This window comes from Myripristis murdjan, chromosome 17 (genome assembly GCF_902150065.1).
Source record: "Myripristis murdjan chromosome 17, fMyrMur1.1, whole genome shotgun sequence".
In the NCBI taxonomy this organism is placed as follows: Eukaryota; Metazoa; Chordata; class Actinopteri; order Holocentriformes; family Holocentridae; genus Myripristis; species Myripristis murdjan.
Window position 1 is genome coordinate 7816713 of NC_043996.1, and position 12246 is coordinate 7828958.

A 12246-nucleotide genomic window follows, 5' to 3' on the forward strand; every position below is an offset into this window, starting at 1 on the left:
GGAACCATATTGTACTCTGTTGTGAGGCGAGAGGTTTAGGAAGACATTATTCACACGTCCTCAGACGGGACATGGTCTCTCTTCTGTCCCACTTACAGCCCCAGTCAATCTCACACCTTGTCCCATTTTCTGAGTCAGGCCTCAGCCCTGGACCAGCTCCCACTCTCAGCTGCAGTGCCTCCAATGCACCACACACCTCTCTGTACATGACGAGCCTCCAAAACATTTTTATTTAAACAAAAATCATGAACGGGCATTTGAAATTATGGATAATTTACATTTGTCCAGGGTGTAGAATAATGGAAACATTTGATTGACTGATTTTAATGTTTACCAGCATAAAGAGCAATTAATATGTTTCTGCATTGCCTATTAACTATAAGGAAAATATCTTAAGAAATAAAAAAAAAGGAAGCTGAATTATAAGTGTATTTTAAAATAATAAGAAAAAAAATCAATTTAAACTCCATTAATAAAATATAAAAACATGAGAAACTGACCTTACATTCTACCTGACTTGTTTATTTGACATAAAGGCAACATGAAGGCAGTCTTCATTAAAATGTAGTCAGTGTTTCACTACATAGAAATTAAAGCTAAATATACAAACATATAGTCAAACGCCAGTCTGACGTATGACGTCTGTCAGATTTTAATATTCAGAAAAATCGCTGCTGTGCAGCAGTAATCATCTTTGTCAGCTCAAGAAGATCACCATGTAATTCCCTTCATAAACCACTTTTTTCCTTTGGTGCATTTGAGCTGATGAAATTTCAAAAAGCAACACAAAAACAGATTTAGCTTGAACAACAAAATATGAAAACAGCATAAGGGAAACTGTATAGAGGATTTTCTATCGACTGGAACTTCATCCTGACATGTCCAAAGGCGGAAGGATTTGTTGGTGACTGGGATGTGGGATGGCAGGCCGGCAGACGGCTGTTTCCTGACGTTTCCCGACGTTTCCCGACGTTTCCCTTAAAGACTGAATTGTAACAACAGCACGGCGTCCCGTGTTAAAACACACTGGCCTAGTCCCTGGCTTTTACTTCAGCAATAAAATAAAGGTGATATATTGGATTGTTTTTTTTCTTTCACTGTAAAATTCAATGTGCTTTATGTGCCTCCACACATCCTTGCACGGATGTGTGGAGGCTCTGTAAGGGTTTGCCTACATTCAGTAGTACTGGAGTTAAACACGCCTGTATTTTGAGGTTTAATGGGACAGAGAATATCCTCATTCTTCATCTCCAATTTGAACTCTTTAAGAGCATATTTTCAATCAGTCAAATAAATATCAAATTGCATTTCTACTGTTTTGACCTTATAATGGCAGATGTATTTAATCATTTCTACTTACAAGAGCTGTGTCATCCATGTCCATCCCAAACAAATAATCCCTTCCTGAAAAGATTTCATACACTAACATGTTATGGATTAATATCAAATCTTTTCTTGGAAAACCAACCTCCTGTTTATCTTCAAATACTTTCATCGATGAGAAAACAGTGTTGCCGTTTGTTTTTACTGTCTTGCCAAACTATTTTACCTGTGAAACTGACCTTTGTTGTTATTTTTATTTTGGCTGACAGATGAGACAGTTCAACATTAGAAGAATATATTTCATGACTGATTTGACCTTGGAGAGTCTTTTTTTGGCTCATACACTGCTGCTGTCCACACATACACACAATCTTATTTTTTGCAAACATTCATCTTTACTTTTGCTTGATCATTTGACGCGAGTGTGTGTGCACGGCTTCAACGAAGGCGCCCACGCTCTCCGGGTCCATGTCGGGGTACAGGCCGTGGCCTAGGTTGGCTATGTAGGCCCTCGTACCGAAACCTTCCAGCATTTTCTTCACGATGTCTGAAATGCGCTCCTGGAGGAAGAGGTCGGGGGTTGTGGATGGGAAACAGAAGGAGGGGGAGAGAGAAGATCATAGCTTAGATATAAACCTTTCAGATCAGTCATGATTCAATTATGGATGCACAGAGGCTCTGCTGTATTTGAATAGGCCTCGATAATTTGGAGAAGAAGAGAAGAAGAGCTTCTTAAGAGGAAATTTAACAGAAAATTGGGGATCATGGGGTTAAAGCAAGACTGGGGAAATACAATATTTATTACATTTCATTAGATGAAACTTTAATGGAGATACCATATAGCAAAGAAAATACAGAGAAGAACAAATTGGGAGATATCACACATGAAGCAGCTGGCAGTTACAACTCTAGTGTGTATTATGTAGAAACACATGAATGAAGCAGGATGGAAATACACTCATTATGTGTATGCCTGTGCAAAATAGCAGCGGTATGATATAATGAGACGAAATGAATGAAAAGCACCACTTGAGACAAGTTCAGCTCGAGTTCTTGAAAAGAGCGAGCAGTCTTAATGGTCATGTTACCAGCAAGATAAGATAAACGAAGCCTCCCTGAGCCTTTTGCTTTTTCTTTTTTTCCCCCCCATATGCGATTAATGTGGCTCTAACCATGTGGAAGGCCTGACCAAAGTGCAGGTTACCTTAGGAGCGTATAGAGCACAAGGGTCCATGTTCCCCTGCAGGCTGACCTTCCCTCCCGTACGCTCCCTGAAAACACACACACACACACACACACTTAGACGTAATCCTTTAACCAGTGGGTTAAGTATTTGATAAGCAGACCAGGAAACGCAGATGTTTACTGACTTAAAGCCTGTAGGAAACGATAGCGCTGGTAGGGAAAGGTCAGTAATGGTCAACCTGGCTCTCTGGAAAAAGGACAGCAGTGGCATGATCCTGGTTCTGATGGCATCCAACACACTTAAAGCAATAATCCTGTTCAATTAAGCTAAATTGTGAGGAGTATGCACTCCAGTGGCCTTATTTTGCCACTTGAAGCTTGTTCTGTAATCTTGCAATCGTCAGTCCCAAGGTTAGCGCCGCATCTGGCTACTTGCCTCACGTGTGGCTCGCTCCGGTTTAGCTTTGAAGCGTTTGTCTGCGGTCTGTCCATGACTTTGGATTTTGAAGAGGCTGCAGCAAAACCTGGCAGACTCTTGAAGGAGGAGACTTGTGTATTGATCCGTCTGTATTCATGCGCACTTTCCTGAGCTACTTCAGCGCTTAAACTCTCACAAAATGCGACCGAAGGAAGGCTGAAATTCAAGCGGCTTTGACAAACATACCAATGGCCTGATGGAGCTTTTTTAAAAAAAAAAGAAAAAATAAATAAATGCTGGCGAGGGATTTTTTTTTTTTTTTTTTTTTTTTTAAACAGAGGCACAATGGTTGTTTGTTGCAAGAGCGGTAGCAGAAAAGCTGATGATGAGGAGGATGAAGACGGTGAATCCTCCTCTGAGCAGCAGGAATTGGCTGATAGGCGAGCAGGGGCTTTTGGGCAGCTTCTGTTGCAAAGCGTCTGCAGCTACCAGAAAGCTACATTTAACACTCCTTAAGACCTTTTAATGGCCATCTTCACAAATGCTTAAGGCTGATATTTAGACAAATTACCCTTTTCTTATTCAAACATGCTTGGCTGATAAGTATAAATTGAAGTACAATGTATTTGGTCAGGTTTTTAGCCTTGAATATGACAGGCTATTAACCATTACTTCCTTCCTTCATAAGCTGGGACATCAGAAACATCGGAAATGTTGACTAATGCAGAAAAACATTGTGACTAAAAAAAAAAATGCATTAGAAACCAGATGAAATGTTTGGTGAAATTAAGACCTCACAAATTCAAATTTAAGACAATGCAGTGATGCAGTTTTTTAGGCCTAATATTTATAAAACTGTGTTTAAATTTTTTTTTTGCTTTTTAAGGACCAGCAGACGTCCTGTGCTGGTCATCAACTAGCCACCAACACTGGCCAGGCCATAAAACAACAGCTTTGCGAGAAAAAAAAAAAAAAAAGAGCAACAAACAAACCCATTATGCAACAAGGCATTAGTCATGGGTTAATAGAAAATGTATTCCTTTTAGATATATATTCATTTAGCAGGGGCATACTGTATCAGCAAGGAAATTAGAAAAAAGGCTTTAGAAGTAATGATTATATTGATTAGAGTATGACTTTTCAATACCAGAACCTCAACGTGAAACATCACTAGAACCCAAAGACAGATATGAGACCCAACAACACCATCATCATCATCCAACACACGACAGCCGCAAAACAATTACAGAGGAAACACTGCTGGATGTCATTTTGGGAATTGGTAATTTTCCTTGAGGTAAAAACAGACTCATCAAGGACAAAGCAGCTGAATATAGACAGAAAACTGGTTCTGCATTGTGTGTGTATCATTGAGCCATATGCTGTGTTTGCAGCTAATTGTCGTCAAAGACCTCATGGATAATTGTGCCTTATGAGCCCATGAGGGCCGGGCAATATTAACAATGCAAGACACTGAACTAAAGTAAACAATCAATCATGTCTGAATTTAAACAGCTAAATGCTACTTACACTCCTGTCCTTTCGACGTGGGAAGAATGATTTGTATTTGTGTGAGAGAGAGATAGAGAACGTGTGTGTGTGTGCATGGTGTACAGTAGTGTGGTACCTAATTTGCAAAACACCAGCTTTTGCAGAACCTGCCGCTTATTTTAGAGTGAGTCACACCACATTTACTATTGGCAGCCAGATGCTTTAAATGTACACTCATCAACAGGAATTCTTGCAAGCAAATATTTAATGGCAGAGAGACGGATTTTGCCGTACAATTTACTCTGAAATCATGCTCCGACTGGCTCCTTCCTGACAGGCCGACGTGACGTGAGAGGAGGGAAGTTGTGCAGCCATGAAAACGGCCCTTCAGCCTACGCCTTTACTGTTACTGGCTGTGTGAGTTCAGTGTGTGTATGTGTGTATACATGGACACACACATCTATATACAGACATGAGGTGGATAGACATTTAGATACACAAATAGATAGATAGATAGATATACATATATATGCACACACAACATAATTTTCCACCATACTACTATTATTGTTGACAATTTTATGCTTTATTTTCATTTTAGAGCCAAAACCAGGATTATTAGTCTGGCATTGGTGGTGGAGCTTGTGTGTGTGTGTGTGTGCGTGTGTGTGCGTGTGTGTGTGCTGGGACAGGGTCACATTGGTTTGTGTGTGTGTGTGTGTGTGTGTGTGTGTGTGCATTACCGTGCCGATTGTGGGTCAATAGTCCAGTCCAACCCGACCACCTCGTAGTGAGACTGAGACAGGTCTTCAAGAGCGTAGTGGCCGTCCTTCGCAAATACAATCTGGAACACACACACACACACACACACACAGAAGAAGTTTCATGTCCAGATGGTGAAAGCAACTTTTCCAACAAGCGACATAAATCATCTTCAGTGATATGGCGCCATCTACTGGTGTTATTTGATAGCACAGATTTGGATTTAAGTGCATGAAACTTTAATGATCCCTCTCGGGAAATTGGGTTGTTGCAGCAGCAGACAGAAGATAAGAATAGACCAGGGCACTGAAGCTAATATAACAGGTAATTATAACAAAGGACAAACAGAATAATACAGCAGATAAATAAAGATGGAGTGTCTTTGCCGACTGATGCATTCATGCAGGAGTGCATCGTTTGCTGCTCACGTTATCAGGAAGAATGCATGTGCAGAAACTTGTGAAGATGAGAAAATGTCCACTGGATTTGGGGTCTTTCGTGTGTACGTGCATCGATGACTCTGTGTGCATATGTGTGCATGCAACGTGTGGTCACCGTCTCTCACCATGGGAACATCTTGCCCTGCCTCCTTGAGCTTGTCTTTGACCCGGCGTGCGATGTCTCGGAGGTATGGCAGAGCAAACTCCTTAAACTCGACCGGGCCCAGAATGCCAGCGTGGGACTCAAATACCTGCAGAGCCTGGACATGTTGCACAGAAAACAATTGCATTTTGTTTGTTCACCTGTAATTAGCCAGCCTAGTCCTTCTGAAAAGCGGACACGACCAAGATAGTAGCAGCATATATAGCTGCAGACAGAACAGGAATAAACACATAAATAAGTAAGATGATGGAAATGGCAAAGGGAGAGTTGAAGAGAGCAGAAAGGGGGAAAAACTTCAGAGATTTCAAACAGTTCCAATAGAACCAACAACTGACTAAACTCATGACGAGCAAATCCATTTTTTATGTTTCATGTCTTTTCACAGGCTTTCCTGAAAACATGAACAAGGAGCCCTATTCTGATGGGAAAAATGCTCAATGCTTTTCGGTAATGAAAAGGTATGTTTAAGGAAATGTGAATTCTTTTACATGGTACTTTGTGCGAGTTTGACCAGAGTTTGTTTAAGAATAAAGACGTGCATGCTCACTCTATTCTGCTTTCTTTGAGGAAAAAAACGCTGCCTCGACCGCAATTTGTGCTGATACTGAAAAGTATATTTGTTTCCATAAGGACTATTTGCGGTAGCTGCCACAATCAGCAAAGAGTATTTAGGTCCAACTGTGAAACACTTAGCAAAAACTCACAAACAAAGGTCATGTGCTCCATATTGAATTTTAACTGTTAAAGTAAATTCTAGGTTCAAGTTTCAAGATGTTTTATTGCCCCTTTAGTTATACCTAGTACAATCGTGTGAATTTCCTTTACAAGAAAGGATAAGAATATTAAATAAATGGAAATAAAAAGACAAATATGAAATGACGTCCTGATGAAAACTGATGTTTCTATAGCGATTGCTTTTTTTTTTTTTTTTTTTTTCTATTTTCAGCCTGGTTGTTGCTGTGATAGGCTGGCTCACATAAAAAAAGCCAGGACACCCAATGATGTCATCTCCTCTAAAAAAAAGTTTGCCCAACTTTAGAAAATGCTACGCTCGGCCTAAAAAGATGCAAGGTATGATGCTTTTCCACAGCGACCACTTCTCATCCACTGTGTAAATAAATAAATAACAACAGGGCTCGTATTTTAAAAAAAGTGGGACAGAGCTAAGAATGTGGTGAAGGGAGGGGTCCTGACCTGAGCTCCAGCCGCCACCTGGCCCAGCAGATACTCCACTATAACATCAGTCAGCATCCTCAGCAGCATGTGGCTGGCCTCGGGGTGCCGGTACAGCCAGCGCTTCGCCTTCGAGTGAGTGTTGGACCCCCCGCCCTCGATCATGTAGGACATCAGCGTCCACTGTGAGCGGCAGCACAGACACACAAAGACAATGTACTGATCATAATTATGGCTGAGGTGAAATAACAGGTTTGAACACTCAATATTTTTAGATTGAAGCTGCATGACAGACAATGATGTTGGTACGTTATGTTCAGTATCTTTGAATATGGTCAGATTTTATGTCGACAAATGACGAGATGTCACAGATTTCCAATGAAGAAGGAGGAGAAGAATACTAAAAATAACAAATACAACAACAACAATAATAATAATACTCATAATATTAAAACAAGTGATAAAATAAATGCATGCATTCTTGCGTGGAATCCAGGAATTTATTATCATGTTAGACTGTTAGAAAATATTCAATTTGAAAACACTGCATTCAGTATTGAACTGTGCCTCACAAATTCTATTTCTGAATCCATTTATTCAACAGATTTGATTTTGAAGTCAAAGGGTCGGGGCATGACAAATTCAAACATAGTTAAGATAAAATACAATAAAAACAAATAATAGCAGAGAAATAAGAGCAAAGAGAATTACATGGACTAAACACAGAGGCAAATAGAAAGGAAGTAAAGGAAAAATAGCCAATAGCCTACAAAAATGTGTTTTTATTATAGAATTGAAAGATTATATTAACAGCTCTAGCAGAAATGTTATGGTTTGCGTTTCATGTAACTACGTGGCAAGCCCCTCACAGCTTTAAAGGTAATCAGTGAGAACGTAAAATCAGCTCTAAAATTTATGGCTCACAAATGGAGGAATGAAAAGTGCAAAGTGCAAAAGTTTAAATTGACTGGGCAGGTTGTAACAAAGGCATGAATAATGAAAATCAAAAACAAGAATCAATTAAAAGAATCAATACATGGGAAACACTGCTGTGCATGTGAGTGTGTGCCATGCACTGCATTTCTGTAGTTGTGTATGGATATTTGCACAGCCAGCATTTGTTTGCATGGGTCTCTGTACATCGTGTGAGCATGTGTGTGTGTGTGTGAGACGTCTCTCACCGGGGCTCCAGTGAAGCCTATGAGTGGCACCTTGCCCTCTATCTTGTGTCTGGTGAGCGTGATGGCCTTGAAGACGTAGCCCAGCTCCTTGCCGACGTCCACTTTGACCCGCAGGCGCTGCAGGTCCTCAGGCTCCTTCAGGGGCTCGGGGAACGTGGGACCTTTACCTGCCACCATCTGGACATCCATACCCATGGCCTGGATGCAGGAAGATGGGGAGACAGCTGAAGCAACCAACAGATCAAATCTCTGTGTATTCCTTTTAAGTTACGCTGCTGCTATCATACACACACTACCCACAAAAAAATGTGTACAAGACAAATGGGAATGACTCCGTGTGTTCCCCTGGGCTTTACCTGTGGGACAACCAGGATGTCAGAGAAAATGATGGCAGCATCGAAGGGGAAACGTCTCAGGGGCTGAATTTGGATAGAGAGGGGGAGGTAAAAAAAAAAAAAAAAAAGATTATGATAAGAATGAGGGAGATATTGTGCAAGCCCACTCGTGAATTCATAAAAATACACAACAGAGAGAAGCAGATTCAGACTGAGATTAGCAACAGGAAGAACTGGTCTTCTTGACAAAATTAAACAGTTAATTAATCAACATATTTATACTTTCTTAAATTTTAACTTGTAGTTCTCCATCTTGTGGTGCACACATTGAGTTTAGAGGATCCTCTCCTTTTATTTTATCACTACATCTGAGCAAAATAAAATAATAAAAATATAATATATATATATATATATATATATATATATATATATATATATATATATATATATATATATATATACATATATATATATATATACACACACACACATCTGATATACATCTGGTGGTTTTAGCTCAGTTCCTTTGCATGTGTAAGTCATCATAAAATCAGACAGTTACAAGTAGCACAACTCTGCCATTTCAGTTTTTGGCTCCCCCAAGTAAGTAGGTTAGTAACTGAAGTAATAAAAGTAAATAAAGTAAGTAATGTAAGCATAAATTGGAAATGAAGATTTATTCTAAAATAAACAAATAAAAAAGCTACCTGTAGTGTGAGTTCACAGCAGGCCGCCGGTGTCTGACATGTCTCAAAGAAATCCTTCCCTGCTCTGGACTCCCGAAACTCTGTGAAACAGATTACAATGCAGGCATTATATTAAATGAAATGTTATTGGGGATGCTGGAGCAGGAATAAAATTGCACAAAGCAAAAATAAATAGGACATAAACAGGAATAAAGAAATCCAACAGTGGACAATTCTTACACTCTAACATATTAGATAAAAAGTAGGTAAATGTGGTAAAAATGGAAAAAAGATAAAGTATGTCTAGCACGGGGAAAAGTTGGGCAACAAACAAGCAGTGACTGCAGGGTTGTACCTGGCAGGTATCGTCCAGCCTGTCTCATGCACCACACCGGGACATGCTCCGTCTCTTCTCCACGGGCTGCTCGCAGGAATGTATCGTTCTGGAGCTGGGGGAAATCTTTGGGACTGGAAGGAAAACACCACAACAAAATAACACATCTCCTCTATATTCATCTTTTTTGTCTTTTTTACTCTGGACTGTGATGTTTATCTTTTTGCAGGAAGTATTTTCAACAGTCCAGCAAACAAAATATGACATTTGAAATGTCTAAGGAGCATCTGAATCTCAAAGCCAACTGTAAAGCTGGGTCTAGCTGTCTCTCTGAGGTGCTGGATGGCCGTGAAACCAGTTCTTTTTATGTGGAAATCAGACAAGTGCATGCTTCAAAATAAAGTGCAATATATTGCGGTCAGAAGACCTGAATGGGCTGGCAGGACCTTTTACCTCTGTGACCAAGTTATATTTGTAAATATGAAATAAAGCATTGCAGGACTAGCAGTCTCTATCAGTCTCCATCAGTCTATGCTTCTGTTATCTGAGACATAGGCACACCCCTGCCTGTCCCCAGCAATCATACAGGGCATCCAGCAAAAGAGCTGAAAACACCAGAGTGATTATGGCAGATAACACTCCTGCCTTCTCTTATCATGTCCCAGCAGTGGAACAACGGTTGAATGAAAGGCATCAGTAAGACAGGCTCACTGTGCATGTCACTGCTGACTTAAATATCTCTCATATGAGACATCATATTGTCTGAGATGTTGGATATTGTGGTATGTTATGGTAAAAGTGCAGTCTTCTCCTGGTTTTGAAGTTTGCATTGCAGTAAAGGGACGCAGTTTTCTGAACTTATTTTCTGTACCTGCTTGGTGATCATCATATCCATATTACTAATGACTGTTTATCAAAAATGTCACTGTAAGTAGGTTAGTAACTGAAGTAATAAAAGTTAGTAAAAAGCACCATCAGTCATCCCTGTAGTGCTGCTGTAAAGCTGATATTGAGGTACTGGGTCAAAAATATTGTGATATTTGATTTTGTCCATATGTGGCTCACAAACCAAACTAAGCTTTTGAAATATACCATTTTCAAGTCGGCAATATTGACATGAAATGGCAGGTAAAGACAAGTTTTATTTACAAAATTAATTAAGTTTCCATTTCATTTTAGTGAAGCAGAATCTTTGCAGTGAACCAAACTGCTCTGGCTCTGTTTGACCTGCATGTAATACAACCTTAATTACTACAATTGTTAACACCTGTGTTTACTCTACTATTTGAAGTCTTCATGGCTGCTGTGAAAAAGGTCTATTTCAGTGTATTTCTACGTTCCTAAGTTCGTCTGGGTGTTGTTTTACATATGCAGAATTATATCACACAAGCTGTATAATATTATCCACTGCTGAAATCGGTTTGCATCCAATACGCCAAGCGGTGGTTCGCCTGCTATTCCCATAATGTTCTTCTATGAAGGTCGGTAGCAACCTCTGTGAACGAATTCCAGCCACACCTGATGAAATGGAAATTATATTTAAAGTAAGTGCTGCTTGAAGCTCATCTGTATGCCGAATTAATCACAAGACGCAAATAATACGAATAATTTATCAAATGATGTTGCACCGGATGTGCAACTTGGCGAATGAATAAGGAGAGGTTTAAGTGCAAGATTTCTGAATGGACTTCTGCTACTAAATGTCTCCAATCAAGAAAGAACAGTTAGGGGAAAATGCATCACGGCTGGCGGACACGGCCACGACAACAAAGTAACCTACTTTCACTCGATATTTAAAACTAACCTCCTAAATAAACAAGGGAAATGGTACAAAACTCAGGTTTACTAAAAAAAAAAAAAAAAAAGTGTTTCATAAGAATGACGCAGGGAAGTTTCATAATGTCATTCCAGTTTGACAGCTAGCACTAATAAAGCTAGGCTAGGCTGCTGCTGTAATACTATGTAAACAGCTCTACTTACAGTATTAAATCGTCCTTGTTCATGTTGGAAGAGCTGAGGGGGCGCAGGGCTTCACAGATGCTGCTCTCTCTCTCTCGTTGGAGATGTCAGTTGTACCCTGCAGCTCCTAAACTGTCATTTGAAGTGCCCTGCACAACTACCTACATCCCCTCTGTTCAGGGCGCGGCCATCTTGGCAGAGTCATGTGATCTCAATAAGAGGAAAGAGCTGGGTTTTCAAAATAAAACCCCTTTCTCTGAGGAGCGGGGGGAAACGAGATCAGTGACTGCCAATTTTAAAACTCCAGCTACTGATGAATGTAGTGCGCCATCACAACCGACTAACTCTTTCCTAAGCTCTTGATTTAATTCTTTTTCCTAATTTTCCTAATTTTGGTGTCTTGGAAAACTGGTGATCTAGCAATGTAAGTATATTTTACTGTAGCACTCACTGACAGACACTGATTGGGTTTTAGCAAGGTGCATGGATGTAAATAGACAAGGTTTACTCAGCAGTTCAACTTATTTTAATAAAATATCACTTAGTGCATGCAACATTTACAAATTCTGGCTCATAATCACAGCAAGAAAAAAGGAATATATCTCAATATCAAATGGCAAAAAGAAATATACAGCCTTAGTTCTTCTTACTTTGTTTTTTTTTTTTTTGTTTTTTTTTTTCAAATTTTCACCTTATTTTTTTTTTTTTTTTATTGTAGATGTAGATGTAGATTTTATGGTGGACTTGACTATTTAATGTTTGTTTAAAAAATACATCTTTATCTCTCTCATATACA

At 39.6% G+C, this 12246-nt stretch overlaps 1 protein-coding gene across 1 annotated transcript; it reads right to left on the bottom strand.

Moving 5' to 3' along the window:
- Window positions 1-425: 425 nt before the first annotated feature.
- On the bottom strand, window positions 426-11650 carry urod (uroporphyrinogen decarboxylase). Its single transcript, XM_030075073.1, has 10 exons — window positions 11472-11650; window positions 9513-9625; window positions 9179-9258; window positions 8493-8555; window positions 8137-8334; window positions 6977-7138; window positions 5745-5879; window positions 5161-5261; window positions 2528-2594; window positions 426-1883 (listed from the first exon to the last, which is right to left on the bottom strand). The coding sequence occupies exons 1-10, from the start codon at window positions 11492-11494 to the stop codon at window positions 1719-1721; spliced, it is 1107 nt and encodes a 368-aa protein (XP_029930933.1). The 5' UTR covers window positions 11495-11650; the 3' UTR covers window positions 426-1718.
- Window positions 11651-12246: the final 596 nt, after the last annotated feature.

Coding starts and splice junctions, on each gene's coding strand:
- urod (XM_030075073.1), bottom strand. CDS start 11,494: ATGAACAAGGACGATTTAATACT. Junction 8,556..9,178: donor GCTGTGAACTCACACTACAG/GTAGCTTTTTTA, acceptor ATCCAAATTCAG/CCCCTGAGACGTTTCCCCTT. Junction 1,884..2,527: donor GTGCTCTATACGCTCCTAAG/GTAACCTGCACT, acceptor CTCTTCCTCCAG/GAGCGCATTTCAGACATCGT.